At 33.5% G+C, this 27,951-nt stretch overlaps 2 protein-coding genes across 2 annotated transcripts; both read right to left on the minus strand.

Annotated features, from left to right (window-relative positions):
- Positions 1-1,165: 1,165 nt before the first annotated feature.
- On the minus strand, positions 1,166-13,793 carry LOC144436605 (dynein light chain Tctex-type 5-B-like). Its single transcript, XM_078125428.1, has 4 exons — positions 13,659-13,793; positions 4,502-4,923; positions 3,540-3,696; positions 1,166-3,078 (listed from the first exon to the last, which is right to left on the minus strand). Exons 2-4 carry the CDS (start codon positions 4,705-4,707, stop codon positions 2,920-2,922), a joined length of 522 nt encoding a protein of 173 aa, XP_077981554.1. The 5' UTR covers positions 4,708-4,923; positions 13,659-13,793; the 3' UTR covers positions 1,166-2,919.
- Positions 13,794-15,782: 1,989 nt separating this feature from the next.
- On the minus strand, positions 15,783-27,820 carry LOC144436561 (protein KRI1 homolog). Its single transcript, XM_078125378.1, has 16 exons — positions 27,733-27,820; positions 25,322-25,398; positions 24,968-25,073; positions 24,036-24,267; positions 23,478-23,565; positions 22,945-23,028; positions 22,186-22,289; positions 21,642-21,801; positions 21,403-21,498; positions 20,457-20,627; positions 19,302-19,380; positions 18,866-18,993; positions 18,370-18,517; positions 17,670-17,865; positions 17,007-17,105; positions 15,783-16,273 (listed from the first exon to the last, which is right to left on the minus strand). The coding sequence occupies exons 1-16, from the start codon at positions 27,812-27,814 to the stop codon at positions 15,802-15,804; spliced, it is 2,322 nt and encodes a 773-aa protein (XP_077981504.1). The 5' UTR covers positions 27,815-27,820; the 3' UTR covers positions 15,783-15,801.
- Positions 27,821-27,951: the final 131 nt, after the last annotated feature.

Genomic DNA, 27,951 nt, shown 5'->3' on the forward strand with positions numbered 1-27,951 from the left:
AAAATAATTTGATACAGGACTGACAATAGCAACAGAAAATTGCTGTCACAGTGATGGGAAAAAAAATTGCTGTCATACCCACTTCCTCCATTACATCCCCCCCCCCCCCCAAAAAAAAAAAACAAACAACCAAAAAAAAACACAAAAAAAACACACAAACAAACAAACAAACAAACAAACAAACAAACAAAACAAAAGTGACGCATTGCACTCAACTGGTACTTTGCAATAGTTTTTTGGTCAAAGCAGAGTGTTTGATCAGTTGATACTATAATCACATCCGATAATGTGATAAGTGTGATTATAAATATTCAAAAAAAAACGTCACCGGTCATTACATTGGAAAATTTCTAGTATTTTTTGAATATTCGTAATGTCATCATTTTTGCATTTTGATCATCCTAGAATAGAACATTATCATCCTGGAATAGAATATTAGCTCACAACTGACTGTGGACACAGCTAATGTACATAAAGCATTTAGCAGTTGTCATACGCGATATAATAGTCAAGTGGTTTATGTTCACTTAGGAGTGTACTACTGACACACTATACTAGGTTTAAATAAAGGAAATTTAACAAGGCACATCAGCGTCAAGATATATTAAGCACTAAATTTGACACAGTCGGTCAACATAGTATACATAATCATTAGAAACTGAGGTGCTCGACTAAAATAACATTTGACCCCTGAAATCGAAGATGACGCCCAAAACAGCGATTTCGCTGCTGAATGCTCATTTCTGGACCCAGGCATTTGCATTGGCTAGAGTAGAGAAGATGCACTATTAAAACCATGCTAACATATGTGTTTGTGTTGCCAGATATTGCATCTAGTCAAAGTTTGCTGTTACATGTATGTGTTAGGTGTGCAGTAAACAGCTATGGTATTGGGATGTGCAAAACAGTCATGGCACAGAGGCAGTATTCCACATCCATACAACAAGCACATTTTTTGCAACAATGTACCAGGGCTGTGGAAAAATATACCCTGTAATGGGGCTGTTAGGCACACAGTTGGTACATAGCTATGCTCTTCTTCTTAGCACTAGGATGTACAAGGTTCCCAGTGTATAAGACAGACTGCTGTTTACATTATAAACTTAAATCATTACAGCCAATGTACTATACATATATATTTAATAATAACGTTGTATCAGTACAATTATTATACTAAGCCAAGATTACAGCACTGCCACTGCATTGCAAAATTACCTGTGATTTAAACAGACAATGACAATGACAGATTAGGTTTGTAAAGCATCCTGAGTACCACAGATGAAATCCTGATATTTTGATCTTTGGCCTTTGAAAATATTATATTAACTTACACTAATAAGTAATTCCTGGCTGGTTTGACAACACTGATAGCAAACAGAACATAGCTTGTTTCCTTTAGCTGAACTTAACTGTACATGAAGTAATTCTGAAGAGTTCAGTAGCAATTGTGGTGGCTGGGCTAGAAATATAACACTTGTTAGGTATCTTTACTGCTCAAGACTGGTTTGTTGCAAATTGTATCACATAAAAGCACAGTCTTAAACTGATTATTTCACTACAGTACAGGCATGAAAAGTAGATTGCACATAATAAAGATACTTATGGACAACCATGAAAAATCAAAAGCTAAAACATTTCTGTGCAAAAGTTAATATCCTGATAACGTTGGAATAATTTTGCCACCTCACTGGAATTGACAAATTATATTTACCCCAGTATTTACTAATTCAGGTAAGTAATTGATGTACAGTATAATAATATAATTCTCTCCAACTATTTAATCTCCAACCAGCAAGTCCATAACTATCACTGCTTATTAATCTCTTTTTGGATAAGTCTAAGGAGAACACTACTGTAATTATGGTATTGTTAAATAATATATTGGCATGGCTTATTGGTTTGTGTGTTTCAATTATTTCGACTTTCCATGATTAAACCATGAAATATTTATGATTTATATCTGCATACAGTTTTTTGTTGATTTTAATAGCATACAGCTATTCAAAACATGCAGAATAGTTACATGTATAGTTCTTCTTTCCTGGCAGTGTGGATTTATGCAAGTAACTTCGGAATGGCATGTATGCTGCATTGATACATTAGTGTACAGATTGAAACCATTTGAAGGTGCAATTATAGCGCCCTCATGAAACCAGACAGTTCAGACACTAATTGGTACAATGTGTATGTACATTTATCAACAACAAATTAAAACAATGTGAAAATGAATGACAAACACTAATTTTGATTATTTAGTTTGGAAGTGCAAACTAGCTGGTTAAAAGTCAATTTTTTCAAGTTTATAAATTCATTTAAATTTGGCAATTCATGATCATGTGTGAAAGTAATTTTATATTCTATCGTTATTACAGTGCGTTGATTTTATTCTGTAACAAATATTTTGAATGATGCTATTGTGGATTTTAGTAATTGATTAAGTAATCGAGCATGCTAGGCAAATCATCCAAGGTGTTCACAATACACTAGCTTAAACTGAAAATATATCTGTACCATACACCTCTTTGTGTATGCTTATTCAGATGATAAGTATAATGTAAATGGTTTCACAGGTCATACAGTGTGGTCATTAAAAAGAAACTTTGTTTGATCCTATGTGTGACACTGATGCCATTCCAAACCCTAGCATATTGCTGAGTAGGAGCTAACAGTGATATTAAAATTCACAATTTTTGGCAAAAAGACTTTGGCAAGCAGTGTTTTTGGTAAGGTAGGGGAACTCTCTCAGTCATAGAAACAAGAAACAGGATAAAACTGGAATACTTTTCCCATATAATCGATTATAATTTTGTTTGAGGATTCTTGGTAAAAACAACTGGAGAACTCAGGTAGATTTTTATCAATATGCTGCGCTTTTAACAAAAAACTCAGGAAAAGTTTACTCTTAGACTAGCAGATAAGTTACTCATAATACAAGGCATAAACAACGGCAATAGCAAATAGCGAAGAGTTGGTATACGAAGCTGATGCAAAGTCATCTCTCTCCTGATCCCATACACATCTACTACCAATAAGTACATCTTGACTTTTCTTTTCTCCAATACTCACAGTGCAAACAATCTGCAAAAGAGAGACAAGTCTCACATGAAATCTGATTACCATGACATCTCATGTTTATTGCATTTGTTGTTTGAGTATTTTGAAAAAAACTATTGATTTTATTTTTGTATACAACAAATTTTGTCAATAAAAGCCTCATTCTGTATGTTTAATGAGGATTCCTTTTATGAGATTTGTTTATTTTCTGAAATATGTGAAAGCACTAAAGATAACAGACTATAGTTCTGTCATTTGAAATTGTGTGTGTGTGTGTGTGTGTGTGTGTGTGTGTGTATATATATATATATATATATATATATATACATACATACATACATACATACATACATACATACACACACACACACACATATATATATATGCAGCACCAATACTATCACTGTGACAGTATTTCTAAATTTGCAAGTGTGCATAAAAACTACACATGCAACTTCCAGTGTTACTATTTTCTATAATATTACCTTAAACCGGTCATAGTGTAAGTCTTTAATCCTGAGTTTGATTTCCTGGGATATGGTTTTACTGAGTAAGGAACACTTCTCTCCATCGTACTTCTCACTGGCTAAATTTTCTTCTAATACTGCTTGGATAACAGGCTCAACCCTATCACTGATAAATCTGTAAAAGGACAAATAAATGGCAAATTCTCACAACAGCAGTTGAAAAGTTTTACACAGAATAATCAAAGTCCTGATAAAATACTTCAATCTGTTTTCATTAAATCATAGTTGACAGTCAAAATTATAACTTGATTGTTTATATTTTTTGAACAATGCAAAACATACTTTTCCTATCATGTCAAGTTTCTCTTAATTTTGTAAATTTTACCTTAATTAATATTCCATATTTCATAATCATTATCAAGTTTGAAATGAGAGGTATTATGAGTAAGCTTTAGCTCAATATTAGCTGAATATCATTTTCTGTTGAGTTTGGAAAGTTACAAAAATAAAGTCATTTTCACAAAATCTGTGCATATTCATCTGAAATTATTTATGCTTTTCTGACTTCTCAATTCTCACCCTTTGAATACTATATCTCATAGGATGTATTCATTGAGTAGTGTCACACATTACCATTACTGTCATATAGATGAGGATTGGGTATATATTTTGGATTTTTAATTTATATATTAATTTATCATGGTTTTCTACTTGAAAAATCAATGTGAAACAACATATGCAAAGTTTGTTTGTAACTCAATAAATTGCTTAATAAATGTGTAAAATCTTTGTTATTATACATACAATGACAAACTTTTTACGCATGTTTTAGCTTTTTGGAAAGTATTGAGTTACAAACACAGATTTGGTATATGTTGTTTTCAAGTAGGAAGCCATGATAAAATTGTTTTGTAAATTAAAAATCCAAAATAAAAACCCAATCGTCATCCATATGGCCACTTTAATATAATATGCCTTACTTTTTGGTGGGTTCCATACGATATGAATTTTCGTACAACAACTTGGGTTTGCGTTGAAAATCTCCATCATGGCTGGGTTCACAACTCAATGATACATAGCTGGATCCTGTTGTTCGAGGTTTACGTGCAATCTCAAATAGACTGGATGTATTTCTGTCTAAAGTGACATCAGTCATATTTTGTGCAAATCCTGCAGTCAGACTCATTCTTCATGTAAAATACTTTGACTTATGACATTAAACCTAATATGAGATGTTGAAACCAAAACTGGTTAAATGTTTACTCTTCAACGGTATTACTTTACTGAGATAATTGATTTCACAGAAATTTCAGTCAATTGCATTTACAAGTCCAAATGTGGTTGCCATGTTGATTTCTTGTCCAAACAGAATATTACATGGTTTGGTACATGGGTACAGTACCTGAAACAAAACAAAAATGCACACAGTTGAGAAAAAGAATATTTGTTGTACTTTCAATTGTGATGGGAACTTTGGAATGGTTGTAGTACAGTCTCAAATACAATCACAGACAAATAAACACAAAAGAGATAACACAAACAAAATGAAATAAATTTTATTATGCAATGCACAAGCCAAGTTATTGTCTTTGAACAGAAAATATGGATTATATACCTTGGTCATTCTACATCATGACAATGTGTGGCTTCATCTCTTGTTTTGCAGTATTCAAAATGTGAGTCAAAACATTCCAAATCGCCACTATTTTCCCCAATTTTTCAAAAATTATTCTTGAGGAGGTATACTTAAATTATTACCCCATACCTTTCTTGATTCAGCCGGAAAATACCTGTGAACTGTAAGGATTGGTCACTACTTGTCCAAGTGACTCATAGTGACAAGGCCCCTTAGGTCAATCATATTTTCCTTGAAATCTATATATATTTGATAACTTTCTTTATTTAAAAAAGCATGGAACAGAGAATGAGGAATGGTGTATCGTTTACACAATAGAATTAAACATTGTATCAAATCTGACATCATTGCATATAATCAATAGTTACTTATCACCAACATTGCATTTGTATGTAATAACTTCTCTTCTATAAAAGACAGTTATCTATGTTCAAACATGATGAAAATTCTTTTAAAAGTTATTTAATTCAAATTAATATCATCTCATTTTTCTACATTATAAATATCTTAATTTCGCTCTTAAAAATATAATTTCCCCACATATTCTTGATTTCATTAAACATGTTATGATGGTTTAAATCTGCAAGTTTGAATTAACTACAAAATGATTTCATACATAAATTCTACTATCATCATGGTTTTCACTTGAGGCATTATGTTCATCAAAATATCTTTAATTATTCATTTTAATAGAAGGTTTCCATCTTATATTAGTAATAATAGCATGACATTTAACATTTATAATACCAAGTACATTTTACTTTTTAGGCGTAATAACAAAAATTGTTTGGTTCCGATTACGCTCAATTTTACAATAGGTGGGGTAGGTAGATTTTTTATTATATGTAAAAAATAATTTAGGTTTGGCAGTGAAAAGCTAGGTGAGGGTCGGGTAACCGGAACCAAACAATTATTTTTTTAGGCCTAATGTCTCTGATGATATTACCCTGGAGTTTCATTTTATAGAATTTCATGTGTTGCTAATGAAATACTGTAATGTAACGGTAGCAAGCTGTTCAATAATTTGTATATGTCATCATTTGTCAATCTATGACATACATATAAATATAACATCTCATATAAATGAGATCAGTTGTAAATTGTAGGAGCAGCTATATTGACTTGAATAGCTGCACTACTACAGTACTACAGTTTTTCCCCTATTTTATTATTCCAGTAACTGTATGATTACATCTTAAATACATGTATTTGTGTTGATCTGTGTGCATATAATGATGTATGGTTTAACCTCAAAAATCCATTAGACCAAAAATGTAATTGTATACTGTAGTCATATAAACATGCAAATTAAAGCAAGCTGTACAAACAACCTATTTTGCTGGGAATTTGGAAATGAGGTCACAAGACTAACTCAAGTCTATTCCTATAAGTTAGTGTAAGTTCATGATACTCTAATTAAAGCGGGTATGCATTATGACAGTTGTATAAATCTCTGTGCACTTTTTAGACCATCAGTGAATAAACCTAACAAAGTGTGATGTGCTAAAATTATAAGCCAGTCACTGTTTATCAAGTGATTGGCCACCAGTGGTCAATGAAATTGTATCATTCAAATAAACATGGTCTAGTTTCAAATATACAATATTTACAAACTATCTGAGATAGGTATTCCTTACCCGTCTCCTAGTGAGAAAACCATGCATACAGTTACATTTCTGACACCATGCATACATATTATATGTCTATAATAGGCACTGCGTCATTTTGTATTAAACTTTGTAGTATTTCAGTTATAGTGTACAAGTTATGAAAACTCAAACACATTATCATCTTACTGTGAGTATAAGCACTACAACTGAATTGTGATTTGTGAAAATGGGATTAGTGCACAAGTGTGAAATTACTCTTGCAAAGAGCTGGTTTAGAGGTTAGTTTATGGAAAGCACTCAACTGGAACTATTAAAGTAATAAACAAACAAAAGAGATTAGACCTTGAATTATACTATGTTTGGAAAACTTTAATTTCAAATATTTGTACAGACAGTTTGTAAACACTCAAATGGCTACTCTTGATAAAAACCATTACAACCATACTGAAGGTAACTAATTACATTTAATTAAAAAGTATTAATAATTACACTTGGTGGCTAAGGAACAAATGAAAGGATATTTTTTAGCAGTTCAAGATAAATATTACAAGAAATATAACATTATTGTACTTAAATATAACAAATGAAAATGACTGTAAATATCACTGGTAGTGAAAGACATTACTTGTGAATAATAAATGTCATTTATTTCAGTTCTCTATGCACAAACAGAATAATTTGATTGAAGTACAAGAAATGATGTTTCCTGTATATAAAGGTATGGTCTGTTAGCAAACTCAGCCCAATTTTGTTTGTATTTATTCACTAAGTAAAGTATGTATGATTTATGGCACAGGCACTGAATCAATCTGTATGATTTTTTTTAATGTATAGTAAATAAGAGAAGGTATGAAGGTATGGCTGGCCGAGAGAGCCGTATTCACCATTTGAACTGCTGACCCCGATTACACCCTCATTAGCATAATACAGGACGTCCTGGATTACCACATTTCATCACAAAAAATGTTATACAAAGTATGATTCTAGCAAATGAATAGCTAAAAGATAATAACTATTAACTTGTTGTTGCCATAGCTGCATCTGTTTCGTTAAAAATGATATCTATTTCGATTTCAAATTGTACGGCCAATGTGCTGTTGTCCAATCAGAAACCACAAGTGTTTGCTAATGAGGGTGTAATCGGGATGAGCAGTTCAAATGGTGAATACGGCTTGCTGTACCTTCGTACCTTCTCTTATTTACTATACATTTTTTAAATCATACAGATTGATTCGAATGCCTGTGATTTCTGGACATTTCATTGTGAAAACAGATTACTGAGACAGGCAAAAATTAGAATTTATGCTAATGTAATGTGTCAACTGGCTAATAAAAGCATGAGATGCAGGGTTTCTTAACTACTGTCAAGCTCTGTCTCTCATTGAGTCAATTAATCTAGAGGCTATCTATTGGGTTTGAATCTGAAGATCTCGTTACCATGTAGACTAAGAATCAACTTCAATGACTGTGTCATACTCCAATGAACACAACACAAACAACGTTCACAATTAGTCATCATGCTTTGCAACTATTGGTAAATGATTGCAAAGTAATTTGGCTTAGTGCTAGTCTAGATGCTCACATATGATATCAAATCTCTCTTCACCTATCATCTGGAATCATCTCTTAAAGAGAGATCTTGAGATTCATTTTAGCTTTTAGCTATCCATGTCATCAAAAGACAAAAAGGCAGAAAAAAATCTCAAGATTTCTCTTTAATTAAAGAGATGATTCGATGCCATGGGTAGATCTAGACTATTGTACTGCCAGAACAGGAGACTTTCAGAACTGTCACTCACATTGAAAGGTCAAGTTTAAGAAACCACAATTACATTATTGCATCTTCTGTTGCCATGACAACATCCTATACAAACCTAAATTGAGGAAGTGTCTAAATCATTTGCCTATTCAAAATTGCTATTAACAGCGCTGGATTGAGTCATTACGCTTCCAATAATCTGGCATGTCTAAAACAGTAAATTTGAAATGAAGTTTTACCTTGTTCACAGTATGAAGAATGACATGTATAATTGCATGTAATATCAAAAGACCACCATTACATACAAGATTACTATGTCATGACAAACTAATATAAGTTACATGTTGAAAGACAGCCTTTAAGTTAATGCATTGGTTATTTTCTCATAGCAAGAGAACCACAATTTTGCCTTTATTGAATACAGTTTCTCAAAGGCTAGCTGTTATTGCACATATGGCTTACGTTATTTAAGATAAAACGTATCTTTCTATAGTTATGTAAATCAATGGAGTATTACTTGATAGAGATTCACAAACATATTACTCCATCACTTTACAACAATTAGTGGAACACAACACAACACAACCCCCCCCCCCCCCCCCCCCCCCATGTATTTTCATATGTGTATTAGAGCACACAATTTCATCACAATCACCAAGTCTACATATTGGCATACCTTGTACAAGTACACTAAAGAATTCTTGGAAAATCTGTACATCATCATGTCTTAAACTTTTGGACTGTAAGGTACGGGGCAACCTAGCTCACACATCAGTCAACCCCTCTCTTAATGAAAAAGAAGGCTGGTAAGGGCACTGCAGAACAACACAATGTATCTTAGTCTAATTTTGGATGAAAACAGATGTAAACTGAATGTACTTCCTTTAATTTCTCAATATTAGACTGACTTAAGCCTAAGGTCAAACAGAATTACAGCTTGATTACTACTAGAGACTTAAAAATGCTAGCAAATAATGTACAATATTTTTTGCTTGTAAATGAAAATGTCTTAGACTATTATCTTAACACAACCTTCAAAGTTCTTAGTCTTAACCTGGGAGGAGAGATAAAAGCAACTGATTGCCACAGCCACCAGGTAAGAATTTCAAATTTTCTTGTGGGCTCTCTATATCTTATATAATGATATCAAATATTGGAATTGTCTGGTGGTTTTGTACCACAATTATACATTCCAATGTCCATTCTTTTATGTTGTTTGCGTAGTTTACATTTGTTGATTAAGTTATTTGACTTGTTATGAGCTGTTTAAAAGGAAAATACACAGAAACAGGATACAAGTATATGATGACAGAAGGTGTACATTTCCTTTGCAGTGCTAGTCTGGATGCCAAGTCGAGGTGTAAATCATAACGATACCGTATTGGAACTAGACTACGGCAGTGCCCAGCTTCTAATAAACACCCTGAATGAAGCTTAAATAGACATTCATGTGCATTCTGTTATAACATGATTTTAATCAGTGTCCATACAAATATATTGGAAAGTGAAGCTTGCCACTGCCACTTAAGATACTGCCTAATTATCTGAAAATCATTCATTATGCAAATGATTCATTAAAATTACAAGCTGCATGATAACCAAGTTGGAGGTTATAAGTTTTTTTTGTAAGTTCCAAGCATGCATTCTGAAGGACTATATAATTACCAAAATTTGTTATTTATGGAAATGAATCTTTAAATATTCATATGTTTGCCAAAACCTAATCAGTTCTCTGCATTAGATCTATACCAAATTTCATTTAGTAAGGTAGGTTTTTTGAGATATTGATGGCACACAGAGATGACAGAAAGAGAGATGACAGACAGACTGACAGACAGACAGAAGACAGACAGACAGACAGACAGACAGACAGACAGATAGCCAGCATTTCTTAAAGCTCTCTCTTTTGGTGCTAAACATGTTTATTCTACCCGTCATCAACTACAAAATAATCAACAATTTCATAAAAGTTATATGCAAATTATACAAATTACTGAATATCTAAAGAAACTGACTATTGCTAGCAATCGGAATTTACAGGAACCACATACAACATGATGGGAAGATAAATTGCATGCATGGGTAGTCACAAATATTAAGTTTGTGAAACTAAAAGAATTAACATGACTATAAAGATAAGTTTTCAGAAAGTGAAATATTACCTAACATGAATGATTGTGGTTGTAGAACACTAAACTGACCTCAAAGGTCCATTACCTGTAGTGTTTAACAAACATATCACTTTTCATGTCACATTTTGACCCATTGTGCATTTATTACAATTACAGACTTTACAGTTACTTCCAGGATCATGTTTTCATGCACTTTATTTGATTAAAAATAAAGGAAAATATTTTTTTAATAAAACCTGAATATGTAATACATGTAAACTAATAGTTAAACTTGTGAGTAATACATGAACAAGATGAATGAACTCATCCCAGTCCTATCCCCATGATATAATTATCTATAATGAATAGAATATACCTTTGAATTATAAAAAAATAGCAGACTGAAACTGTCATGAATGATAAAATATTGTATGACACAAGTGACAAATAACTGAATATTTACTCTTATAATTTTGAATACTTGATGATATGGGTAGTGTTGACTATTCAACCTACATTTAGTGAACAAGTGGACTCAATGATCAGTGCCCCCCTTCTGTATTTGCAGGTTGGAGACAACTTAGGATGTATCTACTTGTGTCTATATATAGACTGTCGACAGTCGTTCGTGCCTTTTTTGCTACGTTTTATCTAAAACTAAAGTCGTCGCCTCGCTCCGATCCAGAGCAATACTATAACCGCATACTGATCAGCGAGTGCCGGAGGCAATCTTCGGCAATCGCAGTGCCTATCAGTACGCATTAGTATTCAGTGCTACGGAGTGAGGCGACGACTTTGTTTTAGATGAAACGTAGCAAAAAAGGCACAAACGACTGTCGACAGTCTAGTGTTATAGTGTTCTTCTGATACAGTTTTGAAAAAGAAAATAAGTTAATCAAGATGAAAATTTTAAGAGGGCTTTTGGCACCTTTGATTAATGATCACATCATGAGAAAGGAGAGATAAAATGAATGTGTATCGCTTGACATCACCATATGTCATCAGTGCCATTATAATATGGTTTGGTCTATTGGTAGTTACATGTAATTCACTACATTCAATTGCGTGAGAATAAAAGACACATTACTGTCACTTTGGAAAAGATCATTTAGATGAAGGGTTACATTCAGTGACACAAAAGCATCGCTGAATGAATTAGAACCCAGAAGTGTTCCCATGGCAACACAGGCAATCATCACTGCTGAGTGCAAACATATAATCACTGTTCCTGTACTATTGCTGTCAATACACACAATATCATACAAATACTTGTGATCAAGTATTTGTCACATCAATAGCTACTTTATTTATTCATCTGCTCCTTTTAATAGCAATGTTTGATGTCTTATGAGTTAGAAACACCACCTTTGAGCCATGAATAACATAGAAATCATGACGGAATGAAATTAATAACAGTGTAATGGGGCATAGGGACTCTGTTTCATACAGTATTTGCACACCAATAATGTCATCTATTATCACTCGGCCATGAATCAATAAGTTGACATCGACTTGGCTTATGGATTTCCTTTTCAATTTTCAACCAATTTTCTCCCATAGAAACATTAATCACAACATGTGTATGTGTATATACATGTACTGAAAATCATATTTGGATCAATAACTTTCTTCTAATTCATTTTTCACCCAACATCTTTCATTCATAATTAAAGTCAATACATGTAGTTTTCTTGTTCCATGTTCACTTCGGGTAATATGGCTTTCTTTACAAACCCCTACTCTCTTCCCACTTTTTAAAGTTACACAAACATTATTTTTATATGTATCTTACTTCATCATCAGACTAGCTGATGAAAGAAAAAATCAAAACCTGATGTCCATGTCTAGAAGTTGATGTCACCAGACCAGACCAGAATTCAATACAGAGAGAGAGAGAAAGAGAGAGAGAGAGAGAGAGAGAGAGAGAGAGAGAGAGAGACACACACACAGACACAGACACAGACACAGACACACACACACACACATACACACACACACAATGGTACTGACAATTGTACCGGTGAACATTTACAAAATTACCAGTGATTCAATCAAACGATGCAATTAAATCATTGTCATATATGTGTTAAACGTCCTGTTGGCAGGTCAAAACATTCACCTAATATGACATCATATTGTCCGGCACTATGTGGTAATGTTTTACTTGGTCTCGTCACGTCATCAAGTGTAATATTATTAGTATACGTTTTGTCATAAAAATTAAATGTAAGTCTAAAAAAAACACGATGCAAATAACAAACAGTAAAAGCCAAAATGTATATACAGAAAATAATCATTTGAATTTTCAAAGAAAGTACATATTTACCCTAGAATTTTAGGCCGTTACGGTACATGCGTTGTGTAAATACAGACTGTGGTACTAGTATTTCGTGTATGTGATTTGCTAAACTCCGCATTCGCGTTTTCAAAATCATTTTTTTAAATATTTATATTCCATACCATTATGTTATCTGTTATGTCAATTACTAAATCTTCCCATCGTAGTAGTATTACTAAACAGGCTGGTCTAATTATAACTTTTCCTGAACACATATTCGTTTACACTGACTGTATCCCCATGGCATACTGTCACGTATCATGGAAACTCAAGCCACATCGATAGTAACATGAGTAATGGTACGAGATCTAGCGGCAGCCAACGTACACGTAGTAGTACTTGAAATTTTAAAGACGTTATAGGTTGAACGTTCAGTCAAAATCGCCGACCGAAGCATATGATGTAGCGTCAGAAATATCTCCTTTAGGTGAGAGACAAGGAATTCTGGCAGACGGTCATGGCTTTATGTAAGCAGTAAAACTGTACTAGTCACACTGATTACATGTAAAGATAAACAAAATATTAAACTGATAACATCCGTCGTTCAACCCATTGGCGCTACACATCGTGCCGATAAACTTGGTGGTCCATAACGCACAGTACTGGACGCGTGAAATCAATTATTTCTTCAAGTGTGATTTTCGTAATCAAATCAAGCGTACAAGGGATATTTTGTCACCTACCTCTGTGCATGATTACTGCTCAACCAAAGATTTCTAAATGTTCCGATAAGAAAGGATGAAATGGAAAGTTACACGACTCGATGGACGACACCCACATCACACTCACAGTGTTCACTTCTTGTTTTGATTTCTCGTCTGCAGTGTCTTTGATCTATCGTTCAGCTCTAGTCACGTGAACAGTATTCACGTAGATGATTGGCTGTGATCCGAATACTCCCTATGCGTTTATTATCCAAACGATCTTTGATAGATTCAGTGCTTTGCGCGTTATTAGTAGTCAGATGTCATCCTCAAATCGAGTAATAATCATTGTTGCCATGCAACAGTTACAGGAGATAGTTGAAAATTATGTTTAATAATAGTACAAATGTACCTTCTCCAGAATATTTCGCGGTCACACATTTAATTGCTCTTGTTCGATATAGCGCACGTTCATACACCATGGCAGTTTCAACTCCCGTATAATATACCGTATATAGAATAAGGGAAAGGCCTACGAATATTGAATAAAAAAAGTGATAGAATAGTTATTTGTCAAACGTTTCACAAAGCATACTACATTTACATTTATAAATACAAAGAATGTAATGCTTAGTGAGCCCAGCTGTCACATCGTCGCAAACCACGGCCTCTTTGGAAGTGTAGCTCTGGTTTGCGAGAATGAGTGTTAGCTGTCGGATCTAACTTGAAGCAGAATGAATGAGACAAACGCAATTTTCTTCCAAAACATATAAACTATGTCAATGAAAAATCCCCATCTTTTCCAAGATTCCATAATCAGTTTTTTCAGTCCACATTTTAATGTATCTGCCTTTGTTTTATTTCGTGATCGTCTCTTGATATTGGAACTGTATTTATTGTATGCATTTTAATGTGTAATATGTCCGTTTTAAATTGTTTTCATGTCTGCTTTTATTTTCTACTATCGCACGAAGAATTGCCCATTTTAGGACAGTAAAGATATATTGTTTTGTATCGATCATGCTTATACTAGTAAGAATGAGAATAGTTTATGCATGATCGAATGTTTGTCCAGTGTGATAATCTCCCAGCAGATGAGAGATAAAGCAAACTGTTAATGTAAGTGATATCTCACCAATTATAAGATTAGGAATGTTTTAATTTAGATGAGAGGGGAAGAATGGACAAGGCGTCTTTAAAGAAAAGAGAGAATTACATACAGCCTCAGACTGCTAGTGGTCTGAGATATAGCTGAGAGCAAAGTAACCAGGGAAAGAAAAAGAGATAGTTTTAATACTCAATGAGTGAATTGATCAATATCACACACAAAATAAGTTATATTGCACCACAAAAATTGATCATTCAATCGATCAATCATTCAACCAAATAATAATAAATCAATCAATCAATAAACAACCGATCGATCGATCAATCAATCAGTTACATGCTCACTGCCCCCTGTGGTATTAGGCGACCAAAGGTGCACATCGAGGGCATGTGTGCCCAAAGTCTACAGGAGGAGCAGTCTGTCACTGCTAGAGGAGGAATGCCATGCCATTGAGGTGAACTGTTTGTTGTGGGCTGGGCAATGTACACATATATATGTTAATATATTCAATGACCTATGACCTCAAATATGCAGATATTAATAAGATGTACCGGTATATGTATGTGCGTGAGTACATTTGTTCCAACTATTTTCCTTATTGTCCTCATATTTTAAGCACTTTACATTATGGAGTTATGTATATAGAGGTGTAAGCATATTTGTTTGCGTGTGCTGTGAGTACTTTTGTTTTACATTTCTTCTAGAAGTTCTTTGTGTCCCATATCGATTTGAAATTAGAAAAAATGTACAAGCCATGGACAAGACAAGTTCTGCTGAACTTTTTCCATGGTCCACATCAGATAACAATTATGCACTTCTTTTGTATTCATTTTGTATGTTTGTATCATATACATGTTCTTTGAAAGTGTAGCTTATTTTTGTTATCTGTTGAAATATATTTCATTCATTCATTCATTCAATTAATAGTATTTTGCTTCTTGATTGTTCTTTGTATTTGTCAAGACTATTCTCCATCCAAATGAGTAATTGTATATCATTCATTTATTCATTTTTCTTATATAAAACACATGTAACTGTAAATATATCTAATATTGAATAAAATACAATTAATAATTATTTTTCCTTGTTATTCTTTTTCCTAGGTTTTCCTTGTTTTCTGCCTTGATATCTTAGTTTTCTAGGATTTATTCCATATGCTCTAAGTCTTACATCTGACAACAGTGGCTTGTGGAAGGCTTTACTCTTATTTCTTTTCTTTTGAGAAACTATTTTATTGCTCTTGATGATTATCTTTTTCGATTTCTCTATTTTATGTCCTGGTCGTGTCGTTTTGTTTTTTATTTTCTTCACTTTGACATCATGTACTTTTACTTTTGGTTTTAAGAATTCATCTTTCATATCTTCGGAAGATTGTGTGCCTTCTGTTGATAAAACACTTTCACTTGATTTCTCGTTGCCATCTTCATCTCCAAGCTTTGCCATCTTCTGTTTCTTCTGTGAAGGTTGGTTAGATTCATTTTCATCTTCAGCTTCCTCTGACTTTGACTTTCTCTTTTTCAACATTCTGTTCTTTTCATCTTCCTCCCTATATAATTCAGAAACCACATGTGACATAGTTTGCAGTATGAAGGCACTGAGTTTTTGTAATGATCAACATTTGGTCAAACTTACACTCACGACATTAAAACTTTAACTTTCTATACATACCCCTAAAGCCATAGTGCTACATTACACATGCTCAGATTATTATTTTGAATAATGTAAATACAACATACAATCAATTCTTCCAACTATCCTAGTATAGCTAGTAGGTAGTTTTAGTCAGCTTCTGACAGGATACCTCAGATGGGTGGTCAATCTTATTTGTAACTGTTGTTCTTGCTACTCTTGGTCAATATTTTTTGTGGTAAAAGTAACTTTTATCTGCTAGTTATTCATTCTTGAGCAAGGACCATTAAATTCAGTGGTTGTCAGAGACGCACGTCTGGATGAAATGTTTTTTGTTTGTTGATATCACTTTGTAATCTCTTACCCCATCTCTGACCACCATATTGGATTTGGTTTGTTTGTTTGTATGATACAAAGAGACAAAAAGTCTACATCTACTCTCATAATACTCATTTATTTAAACTATCACTAGACTTGCACAAGGCTTTTTTCAGTCTTTTATTTAAATAAAACATTCTTGTAGATATCCTCAATATGTGTATTTAAATTGATATACCTTCATTTCACCCAACCATCACCCCAAAATAAGTTTAAATACGAAATTATGCCAAATCTTTTTGCTGTCACAATATACAATGTACGATACTTACGGTTCAGAATACAAACTTGTGAAGACTCTCTTTTTTTTGGCTTCATTTTTGGCTTTTTTCTGAAATATCTTAACTTCCTTGAGCTCATCTTCCTCTGGCCTGGAAAACAACCAAACTTTTTCTATCAATGAGGTATATTTCAGTTCAGTTCAGTTCAAGTCTAGGATTCAACATTTTTGCAGGGTTTTTTGTAACCTGGAATCCATGCTCTCACACTTTACAGAGACACTATCAAGGGGTATGACATGTACTTTATTATAAAGTCAATGGTAATTATCATTTTGTGTGAAAAGCTTTTTTGTATAATATACTACTTATGAGAATGAATGTTCATGGATTCTGGGTTCAAATGAAATTTCTACTCACAGTTTTACAAAAATTGAATGTTAAAGTCCATATAAAACAAACAAATAAATAAGCACACAAACAAACAATCCCCATGTTACAGAGATTTCACTTATTTTGATTCAAATTCTGTCAAAAAGCCTACTGACGTTCATGTACAATGTAATTCAAACTGTTTCGGACTCATCTCCTACAGACTTATCTGTACTTAGACAATCTGTCTCTGTTGATGCAATGTATTTATATTTCCATGCTTGTTTTTTTTTGTAAGCATTACTAACAGTAATAGCTTTCTTTATGTCAAGAAAAAAAGTTTACCTGTACTGGCAAGTTTTCTTGAGTGATGCCCATTGATTCAACTCCCTCTCTTTTGCATTCAGTATTTCTTCAGTGGACAGGCCAAAATCATTTGCTACAACTCTGCGATACTTAAACCTACAGGGCTGGTCATCAATTATGTCTTCATAGTCCAGTTTATAATATTCTTCAAAATACTCTTCAAAGGTCTTGTCAGCTAAAACAAATCATTTCAGTATCAATCAATCAATCAATCAATCAATCAATCAATCAATCAATCAATCAATCAATCAATCAACCAGTTAGTCAATAAATCAATAAATCAACAATCAATCAGTGAATCTATCAATCACTTATTCAACCAATAAATCAATCATTTAGTGAGTGGGCGAGAGAGTAATTAATCAATCAATGGTGCTTTGCAAATTCAAAGTTCCAAGAGCACACAGAAACTTCCATAAAAACTTAATATATTCCCACAAATTTATGTTTTAAACCACGATACCACAAGTTGAATGTCTTCAGTGAGTGACCATGCTTATAATGTGTAATGACTATTAGTACATGTACATGTAATATCTGTTTTAAGTATTGGTATTTATATAACTGTTTGTAATTTCACAAGTCCCGGTAGAGTAACCAAAAGATGAATTTCCATTTATTTCTGTAAACAAGGACAACAAAGATATTTTGATATCAGTTAAAGGAGAATGCTACTTACATGGATCAAACACAGGTTTTTGTCTTTTCACAGCCTCGGCAAACTTAGAGTGTTTCTTCTTCTTCTTTTTAGACATTGCCATAATTTCTTGAATCATTTTCTTCTTGGACTTTTTAGGGTCAGTTGCTGGGTCATAGTCAGCATCCATCTGCATGTATTGGAGTGTAACAGTAACAAGTAATACAGTCCTTATCAATCAGTATAATTCTTGACATTTCAAATAACAATTCTTTGACAAAGGGCATAGGTAAGATAATCATGAGTCATGGACCTGATAAATACCTGTGTACTGAAAAACGGAATGATATACTGTAAAAAGTGCATATAAAATGGAAGAGTTAGAAGATAGGGAATGAAATAGGGGATAGGAAATAATATGAAATAGTTGCTACATAACAGCCCTAATGGTAATAGACATCTAATAGGGCCCTCATAGCCATGCATTAAGTGTATACAAAGTGTTGTATTCCATGTACATCATATATAAGTTACTTACAATGAAGTCAGGATCATCACAGTGTGGGCCATAATCATCTCCATAATTATCATATTCTTCATCTCCGTAATCATCATCATTGTAACCTTGGTAACTCTGTTCCTCTCCTTCCCATTTATTCCAATTTTCTAAAAAAAAATTAAGGATATAGTGACAAAAGAATGAAATTGGAAAATATTCATCGTAAACATAACAATACAACTATGTGAGAGAATTTGATACGCTCTACAAATCTCTCTAAAGGACTATTCATGTGTGTTAGAACAACAAGAGATACAATTAAAGTACTTTGTATCAATATCTCACTAAAACTATATACAGCACCCTGGATACTTGTTGGGACTGCACAGTCTACCAGCACCAAACTCATAATATTCAAAAAGTATGGCAATTTTCAATGTTAAACATTTTGTCGTGACTACAACTTTTCACTTACCAATTTCAAATTCTTCATCATTGTATTCTGGCTTGTTTTCCTCAATACCACAATCATAATACTCATTATCGAAGACATTCTGTTAAAAAAGTGACATTATTGTAAGTATTTTAGCAAAAATTACAAAATATCTTGTTTTTTGACGTGATTAGAATGCTTGGAGAAATCTGTTTTTTGTTTTTTGACTGTTATTAAACACCAAGACACATTCAAGTGTACACTGCATTTGTGAATAAATAATCCTCAAGCTCACATTCAACATGTAGTAATATAACCCCTTATGTTACTAATGTTGTGGAGTGTAGGAAATATGTAGATAATATGAAATACACGTAACGGTGAGATTTACTATACATGCACAGTATGTTTTTACTGATAGCCAAACATCCCTTTTAAGTTAATCACTACTAAGTTTGATTACAAAGATTATCACACACTGAAATGTGTACATTTCATCAAGACACAAATACATCTGAAGTAAGGGGTACCATGTCATGGGTGAAACAGGACACATTTGGATACCGTCAACAAATATACTGTAGTTACATATAACAGTGTGTCTGATATCATGAAATGTACACAATGCAGTGTTCATGGGAATGCAGTAATAACAGTGTGTGTATGTGTGTCTGTCTGTCTGTCTCTGTGTGTGTGTGTGTGTGTGTGTGTGTGTCTCTGTCTATTTGTGTCTGCATCCATGTGTGTCTATGTGTGTGTGTGTGTGTGTGCCTGTGTGATACCACAAAATGTACACAATGCAGTGTTCATTGGACCACAGTAATTACAGTGTGTGTGTGTGTCTGTGTGATACCATGAAATGTACACAATGCAGTGTTCATTGGAATGCAGTAATAAGTGTGTGTGTGTGTGTGTGTGTGTGTGTGTGTGTGTGTCTGTGTGTGTGTCTGTGTGATACCATGAAATGTCCAAAATGCAGTGTTCATTGGAATGCAGTAATAACAGTGGTGTGTGTGTGTGTGTGTGTGTGTGTGTGTGTGTGTGTGTGTGTGTGTGTGTGTGTGTGTGTGTGTGTGTGTATGTGTGAGTCTGTGTGATACCATGAAATGTCCACAATGCAGTGTTCACTGGACCCTAAGTCATCACCATCTTTTCCGAGTCTATGAAATACGACTGTCAGTCCAAAAGAATTCTGACCTGCATCAGCTGATCATGTTTCTCAGGATCAAAATCTCCTTCAATGTCTTCATCATGAAATCCAATTTGTTCATTTCCTGTTATCTGTTTCAATTTCTCAATCTTATCTAAAATTTCTTTCTTTTTGATGTTCTTCAGTTGCTTCAACTCTTCTTTTTTCTTTTCTTTTTCCTAAAGGAGAAATATTAAAAAACAGGAAATATGTGACTAAGAAAGATAGCAATACTTAGTTGAAATTTTATATGACAGTACCCAACAACAAACAAGTTTGAATCAGACTGGACATGTCCCCTTTGTTTGGTGTGTGGTAAATATATTGTACAAAAATAAACAAACTGTCGTTTATTTATGTGATCAATATATTCTGGAATCAGTTTAATAACACAGTGTATTTTCCAGTCAGTAACTGGTGTCTCTAATCTTGATTATGATTTAAGTTTCACATTCTTACACCTAGTATTGTAATCAATAATCCATTTGAAACATGTGATGGCCCTGAAAAAAAAATCCCCTTTTTCTGATGAACATATTGGTTTCAAATCAGAACATTTTTTCAACAAATTTGTACTTATGGGGGAGGGGTGTCAATCAAGAGAATTACATACATAACAATTACTGAGTGATGGTGTACACAGATAAATTCAAATGATACAAATAAATACATAAGCAGTATATGTAAATGAACACAGCTTGAATCTTCAAATAAATAAATACAGTGTATAGTCAGTAAAATCACTATGCAAAGTTTGAGGAAAACAATATAGGAATGTTTGCATTTCTAATTTACAAATACCCTAATTTAAACACATAATTGTATTCTAACAAAGTAAATTATAATACTTGTGACTACTTCCACTAATTTCCTTGACATTTTTCATATCAATCAAGAAATGAAAATACTGGGTTGACAAATTTTGTGTAATAAAAATATATATGCATGACTTACTTTTATTTTTCTATCTTTTATCTCAAGACGTTTTTCTGATCTCTTGTTGTCTTTTCTTCTCACAGAATCTCCAACTGTTCGAGGGTACCGTTTCACCTACAAATACAGTTTGATTTTGGGTGTAATTTCTGTTATTATGAAAACAAAAATGTGCGATGAAAATACATAAAGAATTTATATTTCTATATATATATGTTTATCACATTTCCAGGCCTCAGGATCAAACTCTTTGTACTCACAAAATCTGAATTTGGCTCTTGAAAACGAAAATTAAATTTTCTTTCAAAGTCTTCTTCCTTTTCTAGCTGTCTCTCTTCTTCTGAAAAATCTTCTTTATCATCTTCCTCCTCCTCCTCACTCTCTTCGTCTTCTCCAACTATTTCACCATATGTTGGAATCCTGAAAGACCCAAATCAGATTGGGATTCAAATTTAGGTTTGCAAAACAGCTATATGGCAGAGCTACAGAAACATTTAGGCATGAACAAAAGATTGATCTTAAGTAATCCTAACGGTGCCACTTAAAAGATAGCACTAAAGTGGGATCCCCGGATTGAACCCTCGGTTTTCAACATTCGTTTTATTTCACACTTTTTTCTTCATAGTTGTCATTTTACAATGAGAGAAGTGATGACTACAAAAGTGCATTTACATTTTATCAAACAATTTATCTCCAATTGTTTCAGCATGCATAGTTGTAAAGGTACTGTTTGTCTAGCTTCAATGAGATCTCGTTTTTATTCACAGTATGACCATTTCATATTAGGAAAGATCTTTAACTTACTTGTCTGAGTCTTTATCCATATATGCTTTATTTAAGATATAGTCACGTAAAAATCTTTCCCCATCATCAAGTTTAGGATCAGTCCAGTATTTTTGCAATGGCACCTGTTAGAAAACATATATAGATGTAGAGATAGATAATACAACTACCACATTTGATTTTACAGGTACTCTGTCCATACTGTGTCCTGCATCATACCATGGTACCTAGCTTGCAACCATTGTGTAAAACATCCAATTTGCTGTCTACAAACCTCAGAGAAACACATTTTTGACTTCCACTCTTTTTGTACAACTTCAATCTGTCCTTGACAAATTTGCAACTAAAAAGTCTACTCTGCTGCAAAAATTGAGTATTTTTGGCAGACTACAGGTTTACACATTGCTACCAGTTCTACCATCAAAGCCCTCATTTGATTTTCAGGGTTTACACAAAGGCACAGTACGATAGCTAAAAGACTTGGCTCTTTGGTTTGATAATTCTGTTTGGCCCAAATATGTACATGTAGGCCACCAAATTTGTCAAGCTAAATAACCACATCTCTAGCCTACCACTAAGAAGTATATGTTCCTCTCTGATTTCAGGTAGGGGAAAGACATTCTCCTATTTTGTTTTAATTAACTTGTGAGACTGTTGACTTTGGATGATAAAAACAGATATACAATCATACATACATATCAGTAATGCCTACATGACTTGAAATCGAAGATTTTGACACTTGGAATAATATCTCTTTCAAGTAATAAGCCATTTACTTACCATCTCTGCTAGACCCTTCCTTTCATCTTCTTCTACATCTTTTTGACCTTTCAACCATTGAATGTAGTCTTCTTCCTCTTTTTCCTAAAAGGCACAGTTTAATATTGACCATATATCATATTATGGCCAGGTTGAATGGATTTGAACAAAAAAATATGGAATATAGACATCTTCTCCATCACTACAACATGTACAACAGGTGTCTACATCACTGGTTCTCTCATACTTGAAATATAACTTTAAATATTACTTTTCCCAATTTTTCATTAATTATGTTTGTGCAGGTATAATTATATTCTTCCCTATCATATATTTCTTAACTCAGCCAAAAATACTCATGACATAAGGGCTATGTCACTTCTTGACTTTGACTAAAATATTGGGGAATACCATCTATTTGTGTTGTCAAACTGTCAAATACGGCAACACGGTTTACCATCACTATGACACTTCTCATGTTTACTATTAATATAGTAAGTGGTAGTATGATCAGCCAGATGTTATTGATAATATTATAATTCAAATTAACATACAAGTTCTTCTTCAGTCTTCTCCCTTTTTGACAAAAATTTCTTCTCTTCTTCCTCACTATCACTACTATCAAGCAAAGCTGTTTTGAAACTACAGACAAAGAAAAATACTTAAACATACTATAAAGAAAATACTTTAATATTATACATACACAGAAAAATACTTATATATACTATATATGTTAATGCAAGTCACTGATCACATTGAGGTGTTATTGTTGTTTGTTAATGGGGATTGTCGTTGAATGTTTCAGATTTCATAAAAGTGTAATAGATGAGATGTTGATCTTTCCAAGTCTATTGATAATTATCCCTATCCTATATGCTATGCTATGCGATGGATATTTTTTCTCTGGTGAACTTATTTTAAAGTTACCATGATAAAATGTATGTTTGTTATATGAATGAGTTGAATAATGAATGATTTTGAACAATGCAGAAATACATCAGAAATTTCACAAAGATTATCTTAATTCTTTACATAGCAACAAATCCTGTCATTTGGTAATGAACAAGTGTACATGTTTTGAATAAATGAACAATCTGACCTTTGAACTTTACCTTTCTTTCAGCATCCTTTGTTCCTCTACATATGAAGGTGAGGCTGCTCTTGTGGATCTCTCATTACCCTCTTTTTCCTCCTTATCATCTTCGCTTTCATCTTCATCTTTGAATTTACCATCCTGTTCTACAAGTATCTTTCTTTCATAGTCTTTCAAATACATTGGTTGGTCTTTCTCTTTTTTCTCTTTCTCAGCTTCATTCTCTTCCTCATCTGTAGTGTCACTTGATTCTGGTAGAATTCAAATGAAAACAATGTCAACTATATCATATACTACTGTTAAATGATCTCCAATGAGAATAGAGGAGGTTAAATCAAGTTCTTTGTCTACCCCGAGTGTAGAGTTGTATATTTTTCACAATTTAAAATTGGGAATGAAAGGAATATATTGACAATCACTAGTTAGTAGGTACATGAATGGATGGGGGGGGGGGGGGGGGGTCGGTAGGTAGGTAGTTATGTAGGGAAGTAGCTGGTAGGTAGGTAGAGTAGGCAGGTACATGAGTAGGTGGATAGGTACTGTAGGTAGGTAGGTAGGTAGGTAGGTAGGTACCATAGGTAGGTAGTAGGTACATGGGTAGGTGGGTGGGTAGGTAGCTTAGTATGTACATGTATGTATGAAGGTAGCTAGGTAGGCAGTTAGCAAGTGAGTGAGTGCAATAAATGTGAGGTCATTTCAGTTTCTAGTAATACAGTACTGTATATACAATGATTAACCTTTCATGAAGAACACTGGATGCAATATACCGTTCATTCTGACATTCATTCATTCATTCATTCATTCACCTGTTCGTTCATTCATTCATTCATTCATTTATTCATTCATTCATTCACCTGTTCATTCATTCATCTGTTCATTCATTCATTCATTCATTCATTCATTCATTCATTCACCTGTTCATTCATTAATTTTTCATTTATTTATTCATACCTTCACTGTGGTAGAAGGCTACATCTTTCTGGTAGATTTTGGGATCCTTGAACTTGACTGCTGATAATGCCCTCAAGAAATCTTTCTCAATCTGTGGTGTCAGCGCCTGTCAGTATGATAAACAAAAGATGTACATCAGTCCTAATATATGAAGGAATTTAAATTCACTAAGTCTAAAGCATACTTTGTAATGAAAGGGCAAGTTTGATCTCATTCTCAGTTGCACTTGTTGTTGCAGTCAGTTTAATAAACTCTTCCAATTATAGTCCATCCATTCATCATATGGTACTAATAATGGAATGACATGTTCAAACAAAGATCCATCACATCATACACACAACAGTTTATACTCACTGAAGCATCTTCATCTTCTATTTCTGAAGAACTCTCATCCTCTTCTTCTAGCGTAACATCACCATAGCGAGCTTTTACTGAATAGGAAAGTAAATAGAGATTTGGTGAAGACATACAATATATCTTTACCTTTGGCCTTGACCTTTCCATACCATGATTTGATACTTTAGAGACATGACAGTGTACATTTTGTATCTTGAGGTTCCATGTACAAAGTCTAACCAGTAACTAAGGTCGTGGTGTTTAACGGATGGGGTGGGGGTAGTCATCTGATTTACATGACTATGCACTAACTATCGGGATGCTCAAACATCTGTACACGTATGTCCCTTTACACATGTTACAGCTACAGAAACCAGATTGTTCACAGCTAGCAGCTTTATGCTTTCCACACAAACAATCCGATTGAAATGTCTTTAAAGATTGGCCAGTAACATAACAAGCAGTGTTAATACAACATATCCCATTACAGTTATAGGACCCAGACAGGTATCTAAAGGTACCAAAAGTGGTAAAGTGCTCGGTAAAGTGCTCGATCGAGCACTTTGCTAAAAACAGCGAAGTGCGCGTATGGCGCCTCCAACGCCCAGTCTCAATTCTAGCCTCCATTTTGACAGCTGTCCGAAGACGTCAAATAACGCACTCCCATACAGTCGAAAACTTCGAATATTTCAGGAAGAAGAAACATTTTGTTCGGCGTGCGTCACAGACTTCATACTGGAGATTTAATGGCAGTGACATTTGTAACATGACAAGAAATAGTATAAAGGAAAACTGAATTTCTTGGTGTGTACGTGTGGGGTTTTTAAGTGTGTGTCTAGATGCGAGAGCGAAGATTTTTCTTGATCGTTGAACACGAAAATAAAGTCTGGGTGTAAGTTTATATCATGTTCAGTATATTTCTATTGAATAGATTCACTTCTTTCAGTATTATCAGATCGTTAATAGATGACAAAAAATATTGCTATCGAAAACATAAGTTCGAAAACATTCGTGTGAACAATTTTAATTAACGCTTCATTGCTGTTAATATTTTGATAGAAATCTATAAATAACCCGTTACTAAGCTTACTGTTTTGTAAATTCCATATACTTGGTACTGCCAACTTCTTGACTGAAAACAACGACAAGAAATAATCCATGACTTCGCCAGATCTCAAGTAAACCATCACTACATTACTGTTTACTGAATTTTTTTTGCATTCCTAGACAATCACCAATTTCAATATCGTCCCTTATGCAATTCCTGTTCGCTCAGAAATTATATCCAATGTGGGAAATAATAATAATAGCCATCGGTTATAGTTTGGTTCGGTCCAGAGGAAGTGACTTCATAATGCTACAATTAGCGTAGTGTGACGCCGACGTTCATGGAGCAGTAATAACCGTCACTTCGTGAACTGGATTGCATATCATTAATAAAAATAAGAAATGCAGATGACGACCGTTCGAGAAATAGCGATAGGAAATGATTTATACGAGAAAGGTACGTTGTGGGAGCTCATAGGCAGGGTTGTGATAAGTGGGAACGACTATAGTATGTCTTAATATAAAAGCACATCGCAAGTTAACATGGAATGCATCCCCAAAATAAAGTGCATATTATCAAACTTAGCTTTTTAGAATCCAGCATGGCTGCCAAATCATGTGTTAACCATCATATATATATATATATATATATATATATATATATATATATATATATATATATATATATATATTCAGCCTAACATGAATCAGGCCTAGTTCAGGGTTGAACATTCACCAAAGTACTGTACTCTATTTACAACAAAGCACAACCAGTCTTGATATATATATATATATATATATATATATATATATATATATATATATATATATATATATATATATATATATATATATATATATATATATATATATATATATATATATATATATATATATATATATATATATATATATATATATATATATATATATATATATATATATATATATATATATATATATATATATTTGTTTTTGGAAAAAGATTGGTCTGATCTTGTCACACGGGATCTTCCATCCACGTCTTTGGGGCGCCATACGCGCACTTTGCTGTTTTTTGCAAAGTGCTCGATCGAGCACTTTATCGAGCACTTTGACAATTTTTCCACCTTTACATACCCCAGATCAGTGTTCAAGTTCATGCTGTCTAAAACACAGTGCAGATCAAACATCTCTTGCCGTACACTTGATCTACCAAAGCTATAAGCTATGACAACATGTTGATTTGGCTATTTCAGTCACATTCGACTTAATATGTAGCTGGAGGCTGTAGGCTGTAGTGTAGGACTTGAGTTCTGGGATTGTGCATGTCACATGGAAACGTTCCTATTAAACTTTGAGAGATACATTTCATGACAGAGTAAGATGTAGTATATTCTTACGTTTCTGAAACTCTTCCTTCCTTCTCCACTGGTTGTATTTCGCCGCGTATTTTTCGTTGATCGTCAGCTTTTCCTCGGCCATGCTGGTTTCTGTTTTTAGGACTCCCTAACTTGGTATAGAAATATACAGAAAGTATCGTATCATATCATCTCACCTAAAACATCATGTTTTGTTATTCAGTTTATATGTATCAGACAGTCCACAAAATCACATTTAAA

This window comes from Glandiceps talaboti, chromosome 6, assembly GCF_964340395.1.
Source record: "Glandiceps talaboti chromosome 6, keGlaTala1.1, whole genome shotgun sequence".
Taxonomy (NCBI): Eukaryota; Metazoa; Hemichordata; class Enteropneusta; family Spengelidae; genus Glandiceps; species Glandiceps talaboti.